This window comes from Sporisorium graminicola, chromosome SGRAM_12 (assembly GCF_005498985.1).
Source record: "Sporisorium graminicola strain CBS 10092 chromosome SGRAM_12, whole genome shotgun sequence".
Classification (NCBI taxonomy): Eukaryota; Fungi; Basidiomycota; class Ustilaginomycetes; order Ustilaginales; family Ustilaginaceae; genus Sporisorium; species Sporisorium graminicola.
The window spans coordinates 801,272-825,605 of NC_043722.1; the positions used below are offsets into that span (position 1 = coordinate 801,272).

Here is a 24,334-nt window from a genome sequence, read left to right on the forward strand (position 1 = left end):
ATACAACCAACCTATATTGCACAGAAGCGTTCCAGACTATCCACCTTCTTTCTATCTATGCTGCAATGCCCGGCTTGCCGCCTGTCGCCGTACCACTGTGGACCGCAACGCGGGGCGTAGTCGGTGTGGTCGCCGACGGAGTCTGAGCGTGAGCCTTCAGATTGTTGAGGTTGAGCGGCGGAGGAGCGCGCGAGGTTCTCAGCGGTGCTCGGGTGGTGCGAGCCCCCGCCGGCCAGTCACTCCGATCCGTGGTCGCCGAGGTCGACGCTACAATGCTCGCCGGCAGACGTGTTGGCAACGGCCGGGTGAATGTGTCGATCGCGGCATTCTTGCGAACGACCACGACTTTATCTGGACCAAAGCGGAGGCCCGTTGGAATCTCTCCGTCGACTTCGACGGTCACCACAGGTTGCAGGATCGCCACCTCCGAACGCGGGAGTGCAGGGTGTCGGATCGTGTCGTCTGTGATCGAGGCACGATCGTATCCGCTCCCGAGGGCGGAGGTGCTGATGCGCCGGGCGTTGAGCACCGACCCGGGTGAACGCGCGAGCGAAGCAGTCCCGTGCTTGTCCACGAGCGAATACGTCGATCCCAGCCCCACCGAGCTTCGTCTCGGCCCGGCACAATGCGGCGCGTACGTCTTTGGCCGGTTCAACGCCGCACTCGAAAAGTCCCACAGAATCATCTTACAGTCCTCCCCCACCGACGCGAACCGATAAGTACGATCGTCCGATGACCACCGCCAAGGATCCCACGCCAGCCCCGTGACAAACGACGTGTGACCCTGACACCTCGCCACAATCCTGCCCTCGCGCGGTGCCCAGACAGTCACCAGATCGTCCTCGCCTCCCGTGAGCACAAACTTGCCATCCGGAGACCAGACGACGCAGTTGAAGCCTCCAAAGTACGATTCGAACGTGTCCAGCAGCCGCTCCGAATTGACATCCGCTATGCGCAGAATTCCGTCTTCCGCCACAATCGCTGCATGTGAGTAGTCGGGCGAAAAGGCAAAGTCGGTGATGCGCGTCTTGGACACGGCCCAGTGCGAGACCGGGTTGAGCCGCGACCACGACGTCTCCTTGCCCTTGCCCGAGAGGCCGTTGCCGTTGGAGTTTGCATTAGCAGCCGCGACAGCGGCAGCTGCAGCGGCCTGCTGATACTCGCGCGAATGCAACGACGCTCCGGAGGGAAGGCCAGAGGTAATGGGAACACTTCCTGGTTTGGTGACGAGCAGCAGTGGCTGGGCATCCGAGTCAGAGTCGGCAGCTTGACGGCGCTGAGAGAGTGTACCAGGCGCCACGCTGTTTCTGGGTTTGGCGGGAAGATGCGAAGCGCTGCCGGAGCTGGAAGAGAGATTCGTATCGCCAATTTCAGCCTGTGCTGTGGTGGTGGCGGTGGAGCTGGTGACGGTTCGCGTACCGAGCATGGGCCGCGACTCGGTGATGCCTGAAGCTAGTGCCATGCTGTTTGTTGCTGCAGGTGCAGAGTTCGAGTGAGAAGAAGCATTGGACGCCGAGGTCTGGCTCGCCGACATGGCAGCCGAGGAAGGTGTACCAGGCATCCCCGTAGCCGACTGAAGGGCGGCACTAGATGACGAAGGAGTGCTCCCAGCAAAGGCTTCCCACACCGCGGGGGCAAAGTCGCTCGAGTCCTCGCGCTCGCGGTCGTAGATAAGGACGCTACCATCTGCATGTGCAGCCATAATCAAGTTCTCGCTTCCCGGCAGCCACCGCACCTGGGTCACAGCCGAACTAGTGATGCAGCCACCTTTGTTGATACGCGTGTACTTGGAGGCAATGGGATCGAGCCAAATCAAGTCACCCGTGACAAAGCCAATGACGATGTCGAGTCGGTCGTGGGCGCGAGTGAACTGATTGACGTCGTGCGCCGAGGGAGAAGCGCTGAAAGTGATACGAGCCAGACTTTCCTTTGTTCTGCCGTTGGTATCGGCGAGCCAAAAGAAGGAGCGTGCGTTTGTGAGGAAAGTGAAATGCTCCGAGTCGGTGCGAGCGCTGAGTATCTTTGCGAGGTCTGGGTGGGTCATCATACGATTGACAAAGTTGCTCGATGTGTTTTTGAGGCTGTTCTTGGGACGAGTGGGTTTGGCACTGAGCTTGCCCATGGTGTCGCCGAGACCAGAAAAGCCCATGCCAGGGCCACCAATGCCGGCAATGCCCGCCAAGGGACCTGCGCTGCCTGGAGGCAAGCCTCCCGTGAGACTGGAAGAAGGGGCATCGAGACCTTGGGAAGCCAGCGGCGCCTCGAGAAGCACATTATGGGCTGAACTCGAGGCTGAATCGGTGGTGTTGGCATCCGACGCCTTTTTGGAAGAAACTGGATAGCGCAGACTGACGGTGGAGACGCGGGGTGTCGGGTAGATGGCGGACAACCCGAGCTGCGTGGTTGGCACCGGGTTGAGATGGATCATGGGCTGTGGTGGTGGTGTGAACCGAGAAGTGCAGACGTACATGCCTTCGGGAGCATCGAAGGACTCGGTGGTCATGACGGTGGCGGATGGGGCTGGTGGCTGTGCCGAGATCATGGTGGTCCCGCCTGGCAGAGGACGGACCGCCGTAGGTGGGAATGCCATCGGATACGCCATGATGAACGAAAGTGCTGCGACGTCGATTCTAAGCTATCACGATTGATCGCGAGCTGAGTCGATGCAAGTGAGCAGGGTTATGTGAATGCCATCAGACGAGTCGGGAGTGAATCGAGGAAGTGGATGGGGGCTCGAGCGAGACTGGCAACGGAAGGGCCGACGACGATGCTCTAGTTCAAAGTCGCTGCTGATTCGGTAGCGTCGGTCCAGAAAGAGGCAAATGAAGCAAAGGTTGGTGGCAGTCTTCCGTCGTGAGCGGCGCTGAGAAAGGCTGGGGAAAGGAAAGGAAAGGGAAAGAGAGAGATGAACGGGCCTGCCGAACTGGAAGCCTTACGACGAGTAGCTGAGATTCCGTCGGACCGCGAAACCCCGGTAGACTGTGTTTTTGACTGTATACGGATGTCTCACTTGATACAACGCGAGCAGCTGCAGAGGCTCGTCAGACAACCCAAAATTTGCTTTTGCTGGAAACGGTCTCTCACACCCATCTTGGCCACCGCTTCCGACAAGGCTCCGAAGAACAGAGTGACCTTGTAGTCCGCATCGGAAAGCAGGATCCGACTCGACTGCTGATGAAGAAAGATAAAGGCGACGGGCACCCCACGCTGCCGAACCGTGATAAGCGTGTGCGCCAAGAGATGCGCAACGGCCGATGTGGCAGACATGGGGCGGCCGCACTCCTTTGAGCACTTTGGCTCAGCCGAGACCCTGGATCTATAGTTGGTCGTTTGGCCGCGGTTGATCCGTGCAGTTCATTATTAATATTTGAGAAAGTGAAAAAGAGGGGCGTAACAAATTAGAATAATTCGCGCCTTGCTTTTGGCAGCGTGACTGGCTTAGTGAAGTCGACGTGGGCCAAGGCCATTCAACAGGCACAATGGCAGAATCCAACACTTTGCCTTCCCGACACGCAACACACCAACGAATACACTCACGCACACACGAGCCAGCACATTTGCAGCTGCGGCTTCACCACCATCAGCTACTTTCATCGGCGAGAGTGCAAAGGCGATTCTGACTCTGCGACTCGCACTCGTCACCCTTCTAGCGTCGGAGCAAGCAACTTCCTCTTCCTTCTCGATGCCCTGCGCGCACCGCTCTTCCTGGCAAGGTCGGCACCATGTCTTCTGGCGTTGATGAGGCTTCGGCCTCGACCTCTTCTGGTCGCAATCCCGCCACCTCTTCCGTTTTCACCCCACAGCAACAACATCCAGACGCCGCTGCTTCCTCGACGGCTGATCAGACGTCCAGCTCGATTCAGTTCCGCAACGGTATCACCAGCCCGGGCAGCCCAGGTTCGGACGGTGACTCGACCATCAACAGCGCCGCCTTTGCACCCAGCATTCTCGCTTCTCGCCTCGGCCGCAGCATCTACTCTTCTGCAGGTGCTGCCGGTTCCTCGCTCAGTCTTGCCGGCTCTGGCTTCAACTCGCCCGCACTCGCTTTGACCGGCTTCAATGCCATCTCGACCGTTTTGAACAACCCGGCCAAACGTCAGCATCCGATCGATCCAAAGTCATCGCGCTTTCCCCCCGTCACGCCAAATCATGTCCCCGCAGAGATCCCGAAGGTCAAAAAGGCCGAGCTCGACCCTTACCTCTCCTCCGTTCGCCCAGAATGGGACCGCTTCATGCGCAACCAAGGCATGGGAAGGCAGGGCAAGGCCACCATCGAGCAGCAGCAACAACAACAACTGCAACTGCAGCACTCATCCGCTTACGACAGCTCGCAGGACTCGGAACCGCTGGTCAAGCAAAACTCACGGCATCGCTCCACCGCAAGCATGGCCTCGCTTTCCGCCGATCTCCAAGCTGTGCCACCACCACCACAGCCACGCAAGCGACTTCCCAACCTTAGTGCTGTGCCACAGGTCTTCTTCTCCGAAGACTTTGACCTTGGGAATCCATACACGTTTGATCAAGTCACTGAACGCTACAAGGTCGCCGCTACCTCGCCCAGCGAGCAGAATGGCAGCATGGCTCCCACCTACGACATTGCGTTGAACCAGATGCTTCAAGAAAAGCTCAGCTACTACTCGGATGTCATCGAGCAGCACCTCATCATCGAGATCGGCCAGCAGTCCTCGTCCTTCTTTGCAGCTCTTGAAAATCTCAACGATCTGAATGCAGAGGCCGAAAGCTGCCTCCGGAAGATCAATCATCTCAAATCCGAGCTCGACAGCATCGATCAAAATCAAGCAAAGAAGGGCTTGCAAGTGATTCAACAGCAGCACCAGCGACGTCAGCTCGAACGCAAACAGACCGTGGTGGAGGACGTGCGCCAGGTAGTAGAGCGCCGCGACCTTGTACGTTTGCTCTTGCAGCAGGGTGAGACCGAAGAAGCTCTCGACTTGCTCAACAAGCTCAGGTCCGCGCTACGTCGAAGCGACAGCAAACAGGACCAAACCCAAAATGGTGTATTAGCGAAACCGAGTGTGGTGAATGGCGCGGCCACGGCAGACGCTCAGATCGTCCTGTCCGACTTGCAGTGTCTAGCCGACATTCCTTCGCAGCTCGACGAAATGGAGCACACTCTGTCCGGAATGCTCGAGCAAGACCTAATTGCGATACTTCGACAAGATATCGACGCGCGCCTGGAAGCCTATCGAAAGGACGGAGCTTCTTCCACAGCCGACGACAGCAGTTACTTTAGCAAAGTGGCTGATCAACCTCCCGGCCAGCAGACGATGCTCACACCAAGTGTGGTAGCTGGCGAATCGACTCTGACCCCGTCCAAACCACCACCATCGCCATTCGGTCATTCTTCTCGCGCGCTCTCACCATCCGACTCTGAAATGGCCTCTCGCATAGCTCCGCTCGTGATTGGGCTTGCAAAGACCGGAGGGATCGAGAAGGCCATCATGGCCTACCGCGAAGTGGCCATTCAGGCTGTTCGCGAGACGTGGAGGACCACGCTTTCACAGTCAAGCGCGGAGATGGCCGAGACTGTCAACTGGCTCCTCACTGAGGATCTGGCCAATTTCGACGACCATGACAGTCTACCACCGCCTGCTGCCCGCATCCGGGACCTCGATCATGCTTCTTTCCTCAACACGGCCCGAGAGCTCTTCGACACGCTGATGGAATCTCTAAAGACGATCGACGCCCACTGCAGGCTCGTGCCTCGCATCTTGCACGCTTCGGCTGCAAATGGTACGTCTGCAGAAAATACTGCAGGTGAACGCAGCCATGCGACGGATGCCACAACGCCGGGCATCGTGGTTTCCACAGAGCTCCCGTTGCCCCCGGTCATGCCGCCCGGCGTTCCAACAAATCTCCCGGCCAAGTTGTCCGAGGTGGTGGCCGCTTCTGCCGAACAGGCACACAGCCTTTCCGCGCGACTTCTCTCTCTCCGCGCGACAACACACGCGGCTCTCGAACTGCCTCCCTTCCTCGTCGTTTTCCAGCTCTGCTGGGGCTTTGTCTTGTCGTCTGAGCAGCTCTGTCGGAAGATGGTTGTTGGATTGCGCGGCACCATTCTGGGCCAAGCCAAGGGCTTTTTGGCCAACTTCCATCGTCGGCGCATCGAGCGAGCAGCCAAGGCCGTGGAAGAAGAGACGTGGGCGCAAGCAGACGTCGGCATCCAGATCCAGGCTCAGATCCGACAGATTGTCAGTAGTGCCGTCGAGGACCCTGCCGACTTTGTCGTCTCTGGCGGCGATGGCCAGCTCGGACAGGACAGCAGTGAGCAAGCAAAAGCGAAAGCCGACACGGAGACCGACCAAGACGCAGCATCTGCGTCGACCAAAACTCTGGACATCGAGGACCGCCAGTACTTTGTCGTCGATGCCAGTCTGGACGTGCTTGCATTGCTAGTCGACTATCTCAAGGTCATCATCAACTTGCCATTGCTCACCACCGAGGCCATGGCCAGGGTCGTCGAGTTCCTCAAGCAGTTTAATTCACGCACATGCCAGGTTGTGCTAGGCGCTGGAGCCATGCGATCGGCCGGCCTCAAGAACATTACTGCCAAGCACTTGGCGCTTGCCTCCCAGTCCCTATCAATTATCATCTCGCTCATTCCGTACATCCGCGAGACGGTGCGTCGTCATCTTTCGCCCAAGCAAGCCGTCATGCTCACCGAGTTCGACAAGCTGCGTCGCGATTTCCAAGAGCATCAGTACGAGATCCACGCCAAGCTCGTCGCTATCATGTCGGATCGCCTCACCGTCCACTGCCGCACCTTGAGCGCCATTGACTGGAATGCGGCGGCTGTCGATTCGCAAGGAGGGGACGATGGCAAAGACGCCGAGCCTAACAAGTATGCTGCAGATCTGGTCAAAGAGACGGCTACGCTGCACAAGGTTCTCAGCAAGTATCTCCAACCGGTCGTTGTGGAGCACGTGATTGGACAGGTGCTGCGTGCAATAGACAGTCGCCTCGCCCAGGAGTTCGAAAAGGTTCCCGTTCAGAATCAACAGGCGCTGGATCGCATGCAGACCGACGTCCGTTATCTTGGTACTAAGCTGTCGGTCTTGAAGCATGTCGAGTGGAAGGACGAGGCTATGCAGCAAATGCTGGCGACCAAACGCCTTGCACAGCCGCCCACAGTTAACGTAACGGCGTCCGCTGGCTCTTCGACTCCCAACAGCGAAGTCGCGCCAGGCTCGCCCGCCCTGGATAAGCCCGCTAACTCGCCGTTTGGACCCGTGACGTATAAGCCACGCATTCCAAACATCTTTGCCCGTCGTCAGCAGCAACAACAGCAAAGCCAGCTCGGCAGCCCCCGCGCTTCCACAGATGTGACCGGTACTTCGACACCGATCGAATCGACGCCGCGCACAAGCTTGCAGATGCAACGCCAACAGTCACAGCTCGCAACTGCAACCACGGCTGCTGCTCAAGATAGCGCTTCAAGTGCTCCGACCGAGGAGACCCAACAGGCTGCTCTGACGACTGTTGAGTCCTCCACCAACGCGCAAACATTAGGCGCCCAAAGCATCCAAGAGGAAGTCGACAATGTACCGCCCACTCCGCCCTCAAAGGCGCAGGAGAGAAGGCCCTCAATCACTGTCAAAGCTGATGAGGCAGATGCAAGGGAGTCGGAAGATCTGATTGCTCCCGTTGTACCTGCCCCGGATGCGGTTGCGAGGGTGCTGGCGGATGGAGGCCGAGCTTCGTCAGATCTCGCCGCTGCGCCTTTGACCGAGGCTGAGGTCGTGCCGGTCGCGGAGAATGTTCTTGAGACGGACCGCGATGTTGATAGCGCCTCTGCCGACCAGCAGCAACAAGCGTACGCCAACAAAGGCGCTCCTCCAACCGACCCAACCAGCCAGGATGTGGTAGAAGCCGTACAAGAGACATCTACCGAGGCACCGAAGCAGGATGCTGCTCCCATCTTGAATGTGGACACATCAGCAGTCGATGCGCCTGTTTCCGCCGAGCCGAAAGAGACACATGGGCCCTCTACTCCGAAGAAGGACGTGCGTCCGATATCCGCGGCACATCAACCAGCTGCGCACACAGGGGCTGCGGGCGAATCATCTCCGGCACGAAGCGGTGCGTCTACACCGGCAACAACGACGCCTACCGGCACGCCAGCGAAGCCAGGCAGGATGTCCCTCAAGGAGCGACTCGCGGAGGCAGCGAGAAAAAGGGCACAGCAGTCGAACCCGATGGCTCGACTCAGTAGTCAAGCTGAAACTCAGCCGACGGGCACGACGGCGGCCAGTGCCTCCGCACCCCCTTCGGAGACTGTCGCGGTCGAAGCGGCGCCAACTACTACTGAAAAGACAGCAGAGATGGCAAAGGGGGATCAAGATGCGCTGAACGCTAAGCCTGCTGAGAAGAAGCCCCAGACTCCAAGCACTGAGTCCGCTCCCGTCTCATCCGAGGGTGCCGCCGCGCAGAGCGCAGAAGACATCGCAGAAGTTTCTGCGGACCCAGCCGATGGAAAGGAAGAAATCGAGAAGAATGGACTGCTTTCAGAGCATTCGGTGCCGCATGAAGAGGCGCTCGGAACAGAAGTAGCGAAGGATCAAAAGAAGCCGGACCATGTCTCGTCCGGCCCCGCCACGGTCGAGGCAGGTGGAACTGCTTCCACCACACCTTCGGAGGGAGCAGGCTTAGAAGATGCCAAGCAACCTGATGCAGTCGAGACAACCTCTACCAGCGCGGAAGAAACTGTTGCCAAGATCGAGCAGGATTCTCATATCACTACTCCAGCTGACCAGCGACTTGGCGAGGCTGAGGGTAAAGGTGAGCAAACGCCCCCGACTGCAAATGGTACCCAGGCGACTGTGACAGCTGCAGAGGAATCCGCAACCGCAGCAGACACACGAGACGATCAGGACGAGGAGGGCGATGGCGATGGCGATGGCGAGGATGCGGGAGCCGATGCGGACCCGAACGAGGGGACGAACGACTCAGCCATCGGAGGCAGTGGCGCTGGAACGGGCAGCAAGAAGAACAAGAAGAAGAAGAAGAAGGGCAAGAAAAAGTAGAGCCTGCAGCCAGGAAAGGAACGAACGCGTGCTGTCAGTGCTCGCACCGAGTTGCCTTTTACGGGAGCTCGGAATGCATCTTTCACACCTGACACCAGAAAGCGAATGCGGCATCGTGAATATGCTCTGGCTGTGCATTGCGTGAGTGAGAGATCGTCCGCAAGTCGACGAGCTGAACAACGTCTTCGCAAGCACCTTACCAGATCGGCAAGCATCGTTGCAGTGCGATAGATCGGCGATCTGAGATACAACTGCATTTCCAAGGTTGATTTTGGTCGCCGGCGAGAAAGACCTTGCGGCACGGCCAACTTCTACTCGTCGTCTCCGAAACACTCCTCTCTTGTTGCCTGTGCGTGCCTCTCTACAACAGGTGATGCTTTCGAGCTGCACTCTTTCGAGCACTGCCTCGCATGCGCTCCTCGTGGTTCTTGGCTGGTGCCTTCTTCTCATCCTACTGTATAGGATCCTGGTGATGAACTCTTCGGGACGGTCAACCGTCGTTCGAAGGCGGCCACTAGGGATGCCGTGATGGCTGTGGCCAACAAGCAGCACCAAGCTAGCTAAGAGATCACCGCCGGTCTAGTTGGTGCACAAGCTACTCTGTGTTACTGTCGACCGCCAACCCGTCCAACGGCGTTCTATCATTTTGGCCGTGAGCTTTTTTTTTCTATAACTGAAAAATCAATTTGTGCATTGCGGATCGCCCTGTGTTCGGCTGAGAGAATATCCAAAAATTCGCTCTCCACAATTCTGATGCTGCTGCACTGCCCCGTTTGGCTGACAGCACCATGCGCGCAGCACCGCTTTTTTTTTTTGCTGCAAGATGCCATTCCTGGCTTGCCTTGCTGCAATCCACTCCAACTCGCACTTCACTCGAAACTCCCCCTTCGCTCTCTCGCTCTCTCATTCTTTCTTAGCTCGAAACACCCGTCGCGAGTGCATTTTGTGTCTACTACTGCTGCTGCTAGCGTTGCATTCAATCCCTTTCTAACACCGCCGTTAGCCTCGAGTATCGCTTTGGCTCATCATCGTCGAGAAAAGAGAAAAAAGGGTCTTTCCTTCGTTTGCGCTATCTCGCTCGCTCGGCAACTAAGACAAAAGACCAAATGGTGACGTTTGTCCTCATCTCTACTTAGCATCCAACCGTATCGCAAGCTCTCAAGACCGAGACTTGCAATTTCTCGCCACCATGTCGTACGCTTTCCAAAGTCCCCAAGCCCAAGTCTCTTCGACCTTGCCTCGCAACAACGATCCTTATACCCACGATCCGTACCCTACCGACGCACCACAGCACTACGCTCCCTACTCTTCTGCGCATCCGGACCAGGATCACTACCGCAACGACCTCGGCGACAGTCACGATAGCGACCCTTCGCGTGGACTGCACAGACAAGGCCACGACGACGACTACATCGATCACTACGACGACACCACCCGCGCAGGCGCAGGTGAGAGTGACGATCCCGACATCATGGCGTCCGAAAAGGCCAACTACGGCAGCCCGTACGCTTCCAAGCGTGCGAGCGGCAACTCGATCTGGAACAAAGAGGATAAACGCGCCTTCGCGTCACGAAGCTGCCCCGCCAAGCTGTGCAGGATCATCTTTGGCAACCTGATTCTCATCGTCATCTTGATCGTTTCGATCATCTGCCTGATCGTCATGTTCCTCCGCCCGCCCAACGTGGCCATTTCCGGTGTAGGCGTACCGAATCAGAACGGCGTCAGCTACCAGAACGGCGCCTTTGCGTTCAACGTCACGGTCGACATCTCGGTGAGCAACCCCAACTCTATCTCGGCCAACATCAAGAAGCTCAAAGCGACGGCATACGACTCGGCGGATCAATCGACAGCGCTCGGAAACGGTCTGGTGACCAATCAAAAGATTCAGCCCAACGCCAACACGACGGTTGTGTTCCCATTCCAGATCAAGTACGATCAGAGCCAGGACTCGGATTCGAGCATCATCCGCAACATTGCGTCGGACTGCGGGATCAACCTGTTCGGTGCGTCGAGCGGGTCGGGCGACTTGAGCTTCCTGTTCAAGATCGAGGTGGACGTCGAGGTGCTCAGCATCACGGTGCCTGTCCACATCAACCGCAACATTTCGTTCCCGTGCCCATTGAGCCAATCAAGCCTGCAGGGAATTCTGAGTGGAATCAGCAGCTCGTTTGGCGGCGGTGGATCCGCTCGCCGAGCGCTTTCGGAAGGTGGTGAAAGCGAGGAGAGCCTGGCAGCAGCACTGGTGCGCAGGCAGATGGACAAGACGGACGTCATCGATATGGCTTCGTGGCAGCGCGAGATAAGTCCTGTCGAGCTGGTGGCTGCGGCGGCGGATGGACTTGTACGAAGATACTCGCCTCGATCATTGGATAGCAAGCGTTCGGTTGCTGATGACCACGATGCTCTGTAAGCCAGCGTGATTCGCGACTCACCCTCCTTTCTTGTAGCCTCTCCTTGTACTGTTTCTCCACTTTGCATTCGCAATGCTATGCATGGACATTTGATTCTCGTTCACGGAACGGCGTGTGGGGGATAGTTGCAATTCTGCTGAACGTAAGAGATAAACGCATCGGGGTGCTATGTCCTTAATTCATCGGGCTTTCGTCACGGTTGTGCTACACCAGCCAATCGGAGACCATCGTGCCGTCGGACATGGCAGCGTCGAGTGTAGATGAGGAACAACGTCGGACGGAACGATGCGAATTGCACGTCGAGTCGCTGCGTGTATGTGTATCGGATCGACCGACGCAGAGACCCTTGCATAGAGCAGCACCGGACCTGGGAAGGGGAGGAAACCGCGTGAAGGCGGTCTAGTGGCAATTCTGAGACACGCCTCGAACGGCTGGCTGACTGACTGAGGCTGGCGGATTCGCTGCAGAAGAACGCGAGGGAGACATACGGAAGGCGCATATTTGTCGGGCGTCGTGGCAGTCTGCCTGCCAGCCAAACATTAAATTGATTTTCAGCGGCTCTGTCTCTGTCTCCTTTTGTAAGGTTAATCTTGTCGACCTTGCAGCAGCGCTTTGGAAGCAGCCAAAGCTTCCGACCTCGAAGAGCACAAATCCACACACAGACACAGAAGAAGAGAGACACGCGACCCTGAGATTCCAGCTCAGAGGCCAAATCACACAGACACACAGACACACAGACGCACACACACACAGAGCAAAGCACACAGGCCACTTTCGTCCAGTTTGCTAGCGTCACAGCCTCTCGTTACGCCTTTCCTTCTTCCCCTTCGCCGACCATCTCTTGAACAGGCCCAAGCACACGAGTCTGGGTACCTCTGCAAACATTGTCTTGCTCTCGACGAAGACATCTCTACTGACCAAGCAGCGCAATCAAGACATCTTCAGGTCCTTCTCATGGTGCAAAGCACGTAATACAGCCCTGCACCTTCAATCTCTTGCGGCGGCACTAGCCTCACACAACCTGGCCCAAGCTGGCTTCCGGCCCTTCCGACGCTGCTCTGTCCCTCGCCGCCTCACAAAGTGACCACCTCGTCTCACCACAATGAAGGCCGTCAAGCTGTCCAGCTCCCTTTCGCTGCTTCTCGCTGGCATCTTGGCTGTGTCTGCTGCCCAGCCTCAAACCAGCGGCGACGCCTCGCTCGCTGCCAGAAGCTGCTCAGGCGAAGGAGGAGCAACACCACACTTTTCACAACACCACAAGCGCGCAGCGCACCATCCGTGGTCGCATCAGAAACGCACGGTCCCGCTTCCTGCTCCCCGATCCTACGACACACATCACTACTATGTCGTCGAGGTTCACGCCCACGCAGGCCAAGAGGTGGACCCACGCCATGTGGCAGAGTCGCTCGGTGCCGAGTTCGTCGAGCAGGCAGGTGAATTGCGAAATCATTGGCTGGTTCGATCCCAAAAACCCATGCCACAGCTGGCAGAGACATTGGCGAAGCGCAGCAACGCCGACGCCTCTTCTTCTGCAGCTCCATCATCTGCGTCCGTGGCACGCCCAGATGTCCCGGAACACCAAGACCCCGTCCTCCAGCGGTGGTCCCACATCCGTCGTTCCGCTCGCGATCCTGGATTCACCACCACTCACAGCCTCTCCAAGCGTCAGCACGCCGCTGCGCTCTCGATAAAGGCCGTCGAGCGTCAGCAAGTCAGGCTGCGTCACAAGCGCAACGTCCTCTACGATCCAGCACAGATGCCGCACCTCTATCCCGAGCGTCGCGATCCCCTCCCAGCACCGGACGCCTGGCCATTTCATCATGTGAGGTCAGCGGACCCCTCACCTCGACCCCCGATCATCCCTACTGCCAAGACGGCCGAGATGATGTCCACCTTCAACATCAGAGATCCTATCTTCACTGACCAGTGGCACCTTGCCAACGACCGCAAAATTGGCAATGACCTCAATGTCACCGCCGTTTGGAACCAAGGTATCCTGGGCAAGGACATCAAAGTCTGCCTCATCGACGATGGCCTCGACATGCACAGCCCCGATCTCAAGGACAACTTCTACGCACCGGGCAGCTACGACTTCAATTCGCATACCGATCTTCCCGAACCCCGCGAGAGCGATGATCAGCACGGTACGCGATGTGCCGGCGAGATTGCTGCGGTGAAGAATGACGTCTGCGGAGTAGGCGTTGCGTACGAGGCCAAAGTTTCCGGCGTCCGTATCCTTTCGGGGCCCATCTCGGACGTCGACGAGGCTGCTTCGCTCAACTACGCCTACCAGGAGAACGACATTTACAGCTGCAGTTGGGGCCCTCCCGACGACGGACGTAGCATGGACGCTCCCAAGGGCCTGATCGCAAAAGCCATGCTCAACGGCGTGCAGAACGGACGCGACGGTAAAGGCAACATCTTTGTATTCGCTGGTGGCAACGGAGGCGCTTCAGACGATCAATGCAACTTCGACGGCTACACCAACTCTATTTACTCGATGACCATTGCCGCCGTCGACCGCGAGGGCCAACATCCTTGGTACTCGGAGATGTGCTCGGCCATCATCGCAACCAGCTGGAGTTCGGGCAGCGGAGACCACATCCACACCACCGATGTCGCCTGGAACGGCGTCAACCGATGCACGGGCTCGCACGGCGGTACCAGTGCAGCCGCTCCCCTCGCTGCCGGAGTGGTAGCTCTGGGTCTCAGCGTCCGACCCGAGCTGACCTGGCGTGATGTACAGCACATTGCCGTACGCAGCGCCGTCAAGTTCAACCCGGAGGACCCCGACTGGCAGCAGACGCAGGCAGGCCGTCACTTTAACCACAAATACGGCTACGGCCTCATCGACGCTTACCAGTTCGTCGAGGAGGCCAAGCGTCACCAGCTTGTCAACCCGCAGGCGTGGTACGAGTCGCCCAACATCACCTTGCCTGCCACAGAGACGCTCATTACCGAATCGGGCACCGAGTCCACTCACACCATCACCGAGGAGCACCTGAAGGGAGCCAACCTGGCTTCGGTCGAACACGTTACGGTGCGGGTGTGGATCACCCACCAACGCCGTGGTGACGTCAATGTCGAGCTCATCTCGCCACACGGCACCAAGTCGGCGCTGGCGCGGTCGCGACGCTACGATGATGCAACCACGGGTTTCCTTGGCTGGTCATTCATGACGCTTAAGCACTGGGACGAATCGCCCATCGGCGAGTGGAAGCTGCGCGTCTTCGATCCGGCGCATCCCAACAAGGTGGGCAACATCTACGCTTGGAGCATGTCGCTGTGGGGGGCTTCGATCGATCCGTCCAAGGCGGTGGCGTGGAACTTCCCGGAAGACTCGGTGGAGTACCATGAGAAGCTGCCCAGTGCTCCGGAGACCACGATCATCAAGCTGCCGCCCAGCTACACCTCGTCGGCGCAGCTCAAGAAGCCCACGGACCACCTGCCTTCGGATCACGGTAGCGCCGAGGGCGAGTCGCACGTTGATTTTACCAACCACAACGGCAGCGTTCCCATCAGTGTACAGCCCGAAGCCGATACGGGCTACATCCAGGGGCTCAAGAAGAACAGCACGTGGGTGGTGGTAGCTGGTGGGCTGGTGGTCATTTTCGCCGGATCGCTGGCGGCGTTCTTTGTGATGCGCAAGAGGAAGATGGGTCGTGGTCTGGGTGGTGGTGGCGGAGGAGGCGGGCGTGGAGATGGAGGCGGATACGAGTCGCTCGCCAACGATGAAGAGGTGGCGATGGGCGAGCTGGACGATGAAGGTAGAAGATCTTCGCGTCGCGGGCACGGGGAAAAGTCGCGTAGGACCAAGGAGCTGTATGATGCCTTTGCCGAAGGCTCGGATGACGACGAGGATGGTGACGACAACGGCGAGCCCAGCGGCCGCCGTGAGGGTCGAGGCCTGCTTGGCCGCGTCGGACGTGGGCTGGGCGCTGACGAACCGTACCGCGACGACCTCGACGACGATGAAGTCGACGGCGATCACAGATTTGCCCTGCACGACGACGAGGCGGAAGACGACGACGAAGCGAATACTACCAGTGTCTCCGCCACTGCTCCAGGGAAAGGAGAGGCAAGCGAGAAGGCTACAGCGGCAACTGGAGCCATTGTCGACCTTGGCGACGATGATGACGAGGGAGAAGAGGCCGATCGTCGATCGGGAGGTTCGGGAACGGGCTCAGCCGGCGATGGTAGTTGGCAAGACGCGGCGGAGGGGCGAGATCTGTTGGCTGGGCTCGGGCAACCCAAGTGATCATCGGCGTCTTCCATATCACAGCATGTCGTTCATCACTTGTCTACTTTGTAAACAACACATTCTCTTGGCAACCCAAGGATCAGGTCCTTGGTGTGAGTGAGTCTTGTTGATGTGAGCGAGAGTGTAGATCGGAAGTTCGTGTGAAGGGTAGCATACGGTATCGGGCGTGTGACGAGCAATGGCCCAGATTCAGTTTGCACTCAGTGAGCCAAAGAGATGGTGGAGCCCGATCAGGCTTTGTGAGAAGTTCTAAATATAGACCACCAAGCTTGCATTGACAGCTGAAGGTGGAAAACAAACAGAAATCGCCGCAAGGTGACAGCGCAGGATGACGTACACTCGTTTCGAAGCAGCGCAAAATGAGGCTGAGAGATTGGCAGGAAACGCGACAATACAGGAAACACGGCGGCGAGAGAGAGAACGGTGTTTGGTCGCGACGTCGAGAAGAAGATGCTGCCGACCCACGACGCACGGAGTCCGGTTCGGGTTTTGGTGTAGCTCTCGAAGCATGCAAGGAGAATGACGGCAAGGGAGAACAAGTAGCATTCCAGCCGAGTGTGTGACTTGCTGCTTCTTCATTTGGAAGTGCGTGTCGCAGCCCTTTTCCCAGGTATCTCTCATCTTTGAGACCGCTGCCGAGGACAGTTATCCTGTGGCATGGGCGTGGCCATCAAAAGGTGGGGTGACCCGCGATCCTTAGCGCCACTTTCTGTTTGGTCTTCACGATCACCTCAGCGTTCAGGCGAGTTCATCGCAGTCTAAGCTCGCCATGGTGTGCAGACACGACAACGTCCGAGAAGAAGACAGCGGCGGCGGTGTGGGCACGATCAAGAAGGAATGATGCCTTTGCTGCTTGCGGAGATTCACTGTCAAAATCGCGCACTCGCAGGCAGCGGCGCCTGCATGCAACTGAGGTAATACACTCACGCTCGTCTTTTATTTTTGTCGAGTTCCTCCCTTCGCTCCGTTCGAAAGGGCTCTACAGTATGGGAGTGCGTCGCTTGGCATACTTTTGTCTCGGGACATGCAGCTTCCTCCCTTCATCGTCGGGGTTTCAACTGGATAGCCTGTCTCGCGTCACTCTCGGAAGATGCTTCAGGCTGCTGCAGAAAGAAAATAAAGTCCCCTCGTGTGCCCGAAACAAAAGGTGTTCTTTCGGGGAACTGGCTTAAGGTCGGCTAGGCCCTCTTGTCTGAGCTTCGTGTACCTCAAATTAGTATATTCGAGCCGGTCTGGTTCGCTCAGAGTCGAGCCTGCTCGAAAGTGCGCAGCTGCGATGCTCGACGCCAAACGCCATTGCTTGTTCTGGCGTAACAGCTAGAAGAGGACTTCGAGTTCGCAGTGGGTTCGTGATCTTGTCTTGTCGCAGCCTCACCGGACACCCTTTTGTTCTCGTTCGTTCACCACCATCCAAGGAGCTTCACAATCTCACTTTCACCTTCCTCTGCATGGAACTGTTTGGTTAACCACGACACCCGGCGCAAGGCCTCATTGTTACAAGCAAGATCATCCTCCGTATTGGAAGCTACTGCTTCTTCTCGCTACCGCTAGTTCGTATCAAGATATATCACAATGTCGACGAGCGACACAGACAAGCAGATCTCACCCACCACTAACCTCAGTAAGTACTATTGCCAGCAACGTGATCACGTAGCCTTAAAATCGCGTGTTCGTTTCGGCTCGTGTTGACGAAAGGACGGCTTGGACACTTTCGTAGGCAGCGGCTATCGTCAAGAACGTTTCACTTACAACCGCTATACTTTGACATTCGCTACACACAGCCAATCCACAGCGCCCCGCTGCCGGCACAGGCGTGTACAACCACGCTGCCGAACAAGAGGCTCAGCAGAAACGCACTACCCAGGTTCGTTCCTCTACAGCAAGGTCTATGGCCGAACGCTCCAACACGGGCAAGAAAAATGCAGCTGAGGAACACCAGCATGGCGGCCTCGCAACCGCGCCCACCAGTGCACCTGTCACCACCGGCGAAGGCAACCCGCATCAGATGGTTGCCCAGCCGTCCATCTTCTCGCTCGGCACTGGTGCGGATGGCAACTACGAGCAACCCACCATGATGGAACGACGCGAGAGCATCATGATCGAGGAGCAGCTGCCCGCCTTCATGCAGGTCGACGAAAAGGAACACAAACATCGCCACCACTACCGCGCTGCACTCCGACGCCGACTCGAGGTCAAGAATAACATCATCGCATTCGTCTCAGAGTTCGTCGGAACGGTTCTCTTCCTCTTCTTTGCATTTGGTATCGCTACTGAGGCGACCAATGCCCGTGCCAGCAACCAGAACAACGGCCAGAACACATCGCTCAGCCAGAACTCTCCTCCGGACACGTCGGCACTGCTCTACTCTTCGCTCGGGTTCGGGTTCTCACTAGCGGTGAATGCTTGGACTTTCTACCGTGTTTCGGGAGGTCTGTTCAACCCTGCCGTGACCCTGGCTCTGTTCTTGACGGGTACGCTCGGCTGGTTCCAGCTGATCCACTTGACGATTGCTCAATTTGCAGGTGGTATCGCTGCAGCTGCCCTGGTTGATGGTATCCTGCCGGGTAGGATCAATGCGCGTACCACATTGGCGAATGGTACCAGCGTTGCGCAGGGCTTCTGGTTGGAATTCTTCTTGACGGCACAGTTGATCCTGGCTATCTTCCTGCTCGCTGCTGAGAAGCACCGAGGTACGTTCCTCGCTCCTGTGGGCATTGGTCTGGCGCTTTTCCTTGCCGAGCTCTTGGGCACCAACTACACGGGAGGCTCGCTCAACCCTGCCCGAACACTTGGACCCAATGCTGTGCTTGGAGCCTTCGAATCCTACGACTGGATCTATTGGATTGCCCCCTACGCAGCAGCCATCATCACCTCCGGTTTCTATCAGCTGCTCAAAGTGTTCCAATACGAATCGGCCAACATTGGCCAGGATTCGGATGATTCCAAGCAAGTCTTCAAGGACGCACACGGCAATGTCATCGGCGTGCTCGAGACTATGGCCGCGTCCGAATTCGCATTCATCAAGCAAGTCGCGATGCCCGCAGAAAACGAAGGCACCGTGGTCTCCAACTCGAGCCACCAGGAAGGACTGACCGCCGCGGGCATGGTGAAAAAGTCGCGCGAGGAGAGGGAGAAGGCTGCAGCCATCGATTTGGGCCCGAACTCGGTTGGCAATGACGTTCCTTGACGTGGTGTTGCAGTACAGGGTGGAATTTTATATTTGGTTCGCCTGCCGTACTCGACAGCGACGCCACTCTTCACACAACCGCAAAAGCTGTTTCAATTTTTCTCGTTAGTTCACGTCGTAATCTTCCTGTTGAGTCCACTGCGATGTTGCGTTTCTGTGTGCATTTGAGCGCAAGACTGCATTGCCAAAGCTGAGCATTGTAACTTCATGCACTCCTGTGCCCTTCTACACTACCTCTTCCATGCGGTTGACCTCGTCCACCGCCTCTGCCCGCTCGGCCTGCCCTGCCTTCCCGCTCGTATCACCCGCGGCGGCAACCACCCTAGCATGCAAGCCATACACGGCGCTCCTCACACTGCCAAAGCTGCTCGTGACGTTGCCCTGGATCACAATGCGCCCCTTGCCCTGTTTCTGCACGGTCACGGCGTTCGGACCCATGCTGCCGCTGCTGCTGCTGCCACGCATCGAGGCCGCAGGGGCGCAGACGAGCATTCCTTCGCCCGCAAACTCCGCGGGCAGACGGTAGGGTGTGCTGGAGAGGAGCGTCTTGAGCGTGTTGAGCTTGAGGTCACCGATGAAGAGCGTGCCTTGCACGTGGGCGGTGGAGGCAGGCGCGGAGACGCGCGAGGCCTGGACGGTGGGGGGAGGGGATGGCTTGAGGATGCCGGCGGTGGACAGGTCGGCGAGTGCACGTTGCTGCGCAGAGCCGTGCTCTTCCTCGCCGTCCGCCTCGTCGCCATCAATGCCACCGCCCTCGGCCTCCAACACCGCCACCGCGCCCTCGCCCCCATCCTCCCCACCTCGCTTCACCAAACCACGCACATGCGCGACCTCAAACTCCTCAAACCGGCTCAGCTCCAGCCGCGCCAACAACGCCTCGCCCAACTGCACCGTATACGCACTGGTCACCTGCCCGATCCTTACGCGCTCCATCCACGCAGCCACAAACACCTCGCTCGTAAACGTCTTGATCCCGCGCAGGACACCCAGCATATCCGCACTCGTCGGCGCATCGCCGTTAACCACCACCAGCCGGCGCGGGTGCAGCTGCGGAATCAGAGTCTTGAGCGCACGCCCGTCGTTGAGGCCGGCCATCTCGATGAACGCCACCCGGCACGCGAGGCGCACGTGCACCTCCTCGGTGACGTACTTGCTCGGAACTGCCGCGGCGGCACGTTGCTCTTCGGCCGCGAGCTGCTTGCGCTTGGCCTCGGCGGTGAGCGCGGCGGACTCCGAGAGCGGGTCGGCAGCGGCGGATTCGGCGGCTTCGAGCGCACGGCGCCGCGACAGCCAGCGTGCCACGTCGGTCACTTCACCGAAACCGTCGACAAGCCGTTTGCGCTCGATGGCCGGGAATAGACGGTAGCGCACCCCGAGGCCAAAGGGGCCTTCTTGCCCCGCTTTCGAGCCAAAGAACGAGGTGGCGCGACTAGCGTTGCCTTTAAGGTAGATGTCGTACGAGAGCTGGTTGGTGTCTGCTCCGGCTACTTGACCTGCTGTGCCTCCTGCCACCGCGCCGTTGGCCGCTTCAGAGAACGCAACGCCAAATGGACGTTTTCGCAAAACTCCCCCTCCACCCGGCTCTCCTGCACCAGTAGCAACGTCATACACATCCTCGTCCTCGCCCCCCTCCTCTCCACCCGACTCGGAGTCCGAGTCCGAAGAATCATCCTCGTCCGCCTCCAACCTCCTCCTCGACCTCGCGAGCAACGCGCGCTGCTGCGCCAACCGGTCGCGCTCCGCTTGCTCCGCCTCGAGGTGCTCGCGCAACTCTTCCCCCTCGAGCGGCACTTTACTCTTGAGCTCGAACCGCAGCGCAGTGTTGGTGGGGACGACGGCTTGGCCCACCTTGCCCTGCGTCCAGGAAAAGCCTTTGGACTGATTCGCACTCCACGCGTTCCACAGCTCGCGGCAAAGCGAGCCCGGTTCTCCGCGCGAGATGAGCACGACGACGTCGTTTGGGTTATGCGCAAAACGCGCGAGCAGACGCCGCGACGGGCCGTGCGTCATGGACGGTGGCACGGCAAGCACAACTTTGGCCTGATCCTGCGGGATGGCTTCGTCCATGGCTTGCAGCGAGGGGAAGACGCGGACGTACTTAAAATCAAGCGGGGACGACGCAGCAGCTGTGCGACCGACGCCTCCGCCGCGGGCGTTGCGCGAGTGGTGCTGCGGTGGCTGCTTGTCTTTGTCCGCTTCGATGGTCTCGCTGGCCTTGGTCGCCCATTCGCGCGTCATCCACTCCATGTAGGTGCGCGAGCGTTCGATCACCTCTTTGCCCGTGCGGCTGATGAGGCACAGCGGGAACCGCGCATGCGGGTATGCGTACGCCCAGTGCTGATCGAGCAGCACCATGAGTTCGAGCAGCCGCGCCGAGGCGTCGATGGGGAAAAGTAGCGAATGGCCCGCCTGGATCGTGGAGTGTACCAGGTCGATCAGCGCTGCATCGCGATCCTTGCGACGGGTGTTGACGACCAGGCCGCGTTCGATCTCGGTGATGAGAAGGTCGGGGCGTCGAACGGCGTCTGCGCCACTTGCGGCTCCGGGTGCGCCAGGTGCAGCGGCAGAAGAAGAGAGCAGGATGGTGCCATCGAGGTGACGCTCTCGATTGTGGTTCCAGTCCAGCGCGATGACGACGGTGCCCGAGGTAGGGCTGCGGATCTTCCACACGGCACCGCCGAGCGAGTGACCCGCGTTGTAGGCTGTAAGCGTGAGACTGGCGCACTTGCCCTCGAGATGGGTGGGTTGCATGTATCGGACCGTCTTGATCTCTTCGAAAGCCTCTTCCACCTCGTCGGCTGTAGCGAGGCAGCGGCGTGTCGATCCAGAGGTGGTTTCCTTTTCGATATCGACCTCACTCCTCCATGTTTGGATGGCTTCGAGCACTGTGAGCTTGCCCATGCTCTGCACCGGCATGGTAGCGTACACCTGACACCGCAGGCCAAGCTTGGCATGGGCATATGCGTAGAGGCCCAAGTGATCGAGCGAAGAGTGCGAGAGCAGCACAAGGTCGATGGTGGGCGCCAGCTGTCGTAGCAGTGCATCGAGCGGTGCTGCTTTGAGATGGTCAAGGTCGAGATCAGAGGCCTGTCGCTGTTGGGCCATGGAGGAAGATTCGGGTTGCTGTGACGAAGCCTCCGCATCTCCGGCAGCTTCTTCGTTGTCGCCTGCTTGGGCTGGACCTTGAAACAAAAAGTCTTCGGTGGATCCGCAGTCGATGAGCACGCGCACATCGTCCATCTGGAGCAGGTAGGCGAGCGCGCGTGGATGCTCTTGCTCCTCTGTGGTGCTTGCTGAGTCGGATTCGAGCTTGGTTCGCACGCTCTTTTCGGCTCCTCCCGCCGCCGCCGCTGCCGTAGCATTAGCGGCGGCATATGGCACCGAAAGAGGGACGAATGTGATCATTCCTGCCCTCCTGTTTGTGCTGCAGATGGTAGTGACAGAGAGAAGATGAGAGAAGAAAGAAGAGGCGGTGGAAGGTGAATTGCAGCAACAAACTTGGAATTCGGATCCGCCGAAAAAGAACACACCAGGCAGCAGAGCCTGTTTCTCTCCAAAATTTCGGCGTGTCGTCTGTGCGAGAAGAAATGAAAGGCAGCCAGCCGGCCACGCTGAGCTAGCTTGAATCGGGCTGGATGCTTGCCTTCATCGGAAGTGACCATATGGAAGAAAGCGCGTGGGCCAAGCGACTTGACAGCGCGCGTTTGTGTGTGTGTTTCGGGCCAGACTGCGCTCGGACTTGCACCCCTTTGCTTCTTTCTTCTCCTCCCCTACCTGCCCGTCATTCTCCATCTCCTTCCTTTGCTATTCAACGACGGCATGTCGGCACACTACGTCGGCCAAGTCGCGCCCAACTACATCCATTCCACCATGCAGTCCAACAGCTCAGACGACTCGTTCACGTTCACCGTCGGCAAGCTCGATGCGGGCATGGCCATCCTCATCGGTGACAAGGCTTCCCTCATCGAGTTCCCTTCGCTCCTTCTCCCACCAGGAGTATCCTCCGGAAGTGTAGTCAACATCCGGGTCATGCGGAACGACCAGCAGGAACGTCGCCAGAAGGATGAATTCGATCAGTTGCAGGAAGACATCCTGCACACGTTTGGTCAGCAATCGCCCAAAGCACCGGCGCTGCGACTGCGAAACGTGACACAGACGTCGGTGACATTGGAATGGGATCGTCTGTCGCTTGCTACTGCGACGCTGCTGTCGCTCGACATCTATAGGAATGGTCAGAGGCTGGCACCTATTCCGAATCCGCTGCACAATACATCCACCAAGTTGTCCGGACTTGACGTGAATGCAGAGTACACCTTTCACCTGGTCATGAAGACCACCGCAGGCACTCTGACTTCACCCGTAATCAAGACGCGAACACACACCATCAACGACACCTCGGGCATCAGCGTCTGCTTTGGTCATGTGCACGATCAAGAGATGTTCGAAGCAGCCAAAAAGGCGTTGGGCAACATGAAGGCCAAGTGGAGCGATCGCATTCAGATCGATACGACCCACTACATCTGCACCGACCCTAGAAACCCTGGCGATGTCAATGCGCCACAGGGCTCGCAGGGGCAGGGGTATGCTAAAGCGATGCAGTTGAGCATTCCAGCTGTGCTGCCGCACTGGATCTTTGCGTGTCACGATCAGAAGAAGATGGTGGGCATCTCGCCGTTTTACTTGGACCAGGACCCACCGAATGCCAGCACGGTGAGGCAGAGCATCGACAATGTGTTGGGCAAGACGGCTGCCTCCGCGTCCACAGCAGCAGCAGCGCAAGCAGACCCTTCGACGACCAGCACCACTGCGTCTCCACCACCACCACCCCTTGAGAAGGACACGGAATCGGCAGTTGCTACGCCCAGAGTGGCAGAGCCAGCGCAAGAGGAGCCAGCAAAACCAGCAGCGCTCGCTGCTGACGACGGTGCGCCGCTCGCCGAGCAAGCTGCCGGCGCGCCTGAGGAGCAAGCCTCCGGTTCAGCACTCGGCCTCGACTTGACCGAAGACCAAGCGTCCACATCCGCACCACCACCACCGATCATCACCACCTCGGGCCCATCGGAAGATGGCGAACCCGAAGCACGCACCGCGCCGCTGCCGCTGCCGCCTCAGGTAGTCATCACCCCCTCCGAGTCGCAAGATTTCACCACCTCCCACACGGACGCCGAGGCTGCGCACGAGCCAGAGTCTGGAACAACGAGCGAAGTGCAGACGGAGGAGAGACAGGAAGATGCCTTGCATGCACACGGCTTGGTGGGCGAGACAGACGAAGATGCAGACGGCGAGATGGACGATGTCAGTCTGGGGGGCACAAATGCCGATGACGAGGTGGATGAGGATCAGCGGGCGTACTAGACGGTTTCGGTCTCTCTCTCACACTCATATGTAGACGTCGTCACAAACGTGTCTTGAAGGATTCTCGTACTCAGGC

At 58.4% G+C, this 24,334-nt stretch overlaps 7 protein-coding genes across 7 annotated transcripts; 5 read left to right on the plus strand and 2 right to left on the minus strand.

Moving 5' to 3' along the window:
- Window positions 1-55: 55 nt before the first annotated feature.
- Window positions 56-2,602, minus strand: EX895_001832 (uncharacterized protein; the record flags this gene model as incomplete). Its single annotated transcript, XM_029882431.1, has 1 exon — window positions 56-2,602. The coding sequence occupies one exon, from the start codon at window positions 2,600-2,602 to the stop codon at window positions 56-58; it is 2,547 nt and encodes an 848-aa protein (XP_029741286.1).
- Window positions 2,603-3,722: 1,120 nt separating this feature from the next.
- Window positions 3,723-9,044, plus strand: EX895_001833 (uncharacterized protein; the record flags this gene model as incomplete). The annotated part of the gene is made up of 1 exon (XM_029882432.1): window positions 3,723-9,044. The coding sequence occupies one exon, from the start codon at window positions 3,723-3,725 to the stop codon at window positions 9,042-9,044; it is 5,322 nt and encodes a 1,773-aa protein (XP_029741287.1).
- A 1,189-nt stretch (window positions 9,045-10,233) lies between these two features.
- EX895_001834 (uncharacterized protein) lies at window positions 10,234-11,454 on the plus strand (the record flags this gene model as incomplete). The annotated part of the gene is made up of 1 exon (XM_029882433.1): window positions 10,234-11,454. The coding sequence occupies one exon, from the start codon at window positions 10,234-10,236 to the stop codon at window positions 11,452-11,454; it is 1,221 nt and encodes a 406-aa protein (XP_029741288.1).
- A 1,103-nt stretch (window positions 11,455-12,557) lies between these two features.
- EX895_001835 (uncharacterized protein) lies at window positions 12,558-15,713 on the plus strand (the record flags this gene model as incomplete). The annotated part of the gene is made up of 1 exon (XM_029882434.1): window positions 12,558-15,713. The coding sequence occupies one exon, from the start codon at window positions 12,558-12,560 to the stop codon at window positions 15,711-15,713; it is 3,156 nt and encodes a 1,051-aa protein (XP_029741289.1).
- Window positions 15,714-17,288: 1,575 nt separating this feature from the next.
- EX895_001836 (uncharacterized protein) lies at window positions 17,289-18,903 on the plus strand (the record flags this gene model as incomplete). The annotated part of the gene is made up of 2 exons (XM_029882435.1): window positions 17,289-17,337; window positions 17,498-18,903. The coding sequence occupies 2 exons, from the start codon at window positions 17,289-17,291 to the stop codon at window positions 18,901-18,903; spliced, it is 1,455 nt and encodes a 484-aa protein (XP_029741290.1).
- A 225-nt stretch (window positions 18,904-19,128) lies between these two features.
- Window positions 19,129-22,308, minus strand: EX895_001837 (uncharacterized protein; the record flags this gene model as incomplete). The annotated part of the gene is made up of 1 exon (XM_029882436.1): window positions 19,129-22,308. The coding sequence occupies one exon, from the start codon at window positions 22,306-22,308 to the stop codon at window positions 19,129-19,131; it is 3,180 nt and encodes a 1,059-aa protein (XP_029741291.1).
- Window positions 22,309-22,722: 414 nt separating this feature from the next.
- Window positions 22,723-24,258, plus strand: EX895_001838 (uncharacterized protein; the record flags this gene model as incomplete). The annotated part of the gene is made up of 1 exon (XM_029882437.1): window positions 22,723-24,258. The coding sequence occupies one exon, from the start codon at window positions 22,723-22,725 to the stop codon at window positions 24,256-24,258; it is 1,536 nt and encodes a 511-aa protein (XP_029741292.1).
- Window positions 24,259-24,334: the final 76 nt, after the last annotated feature.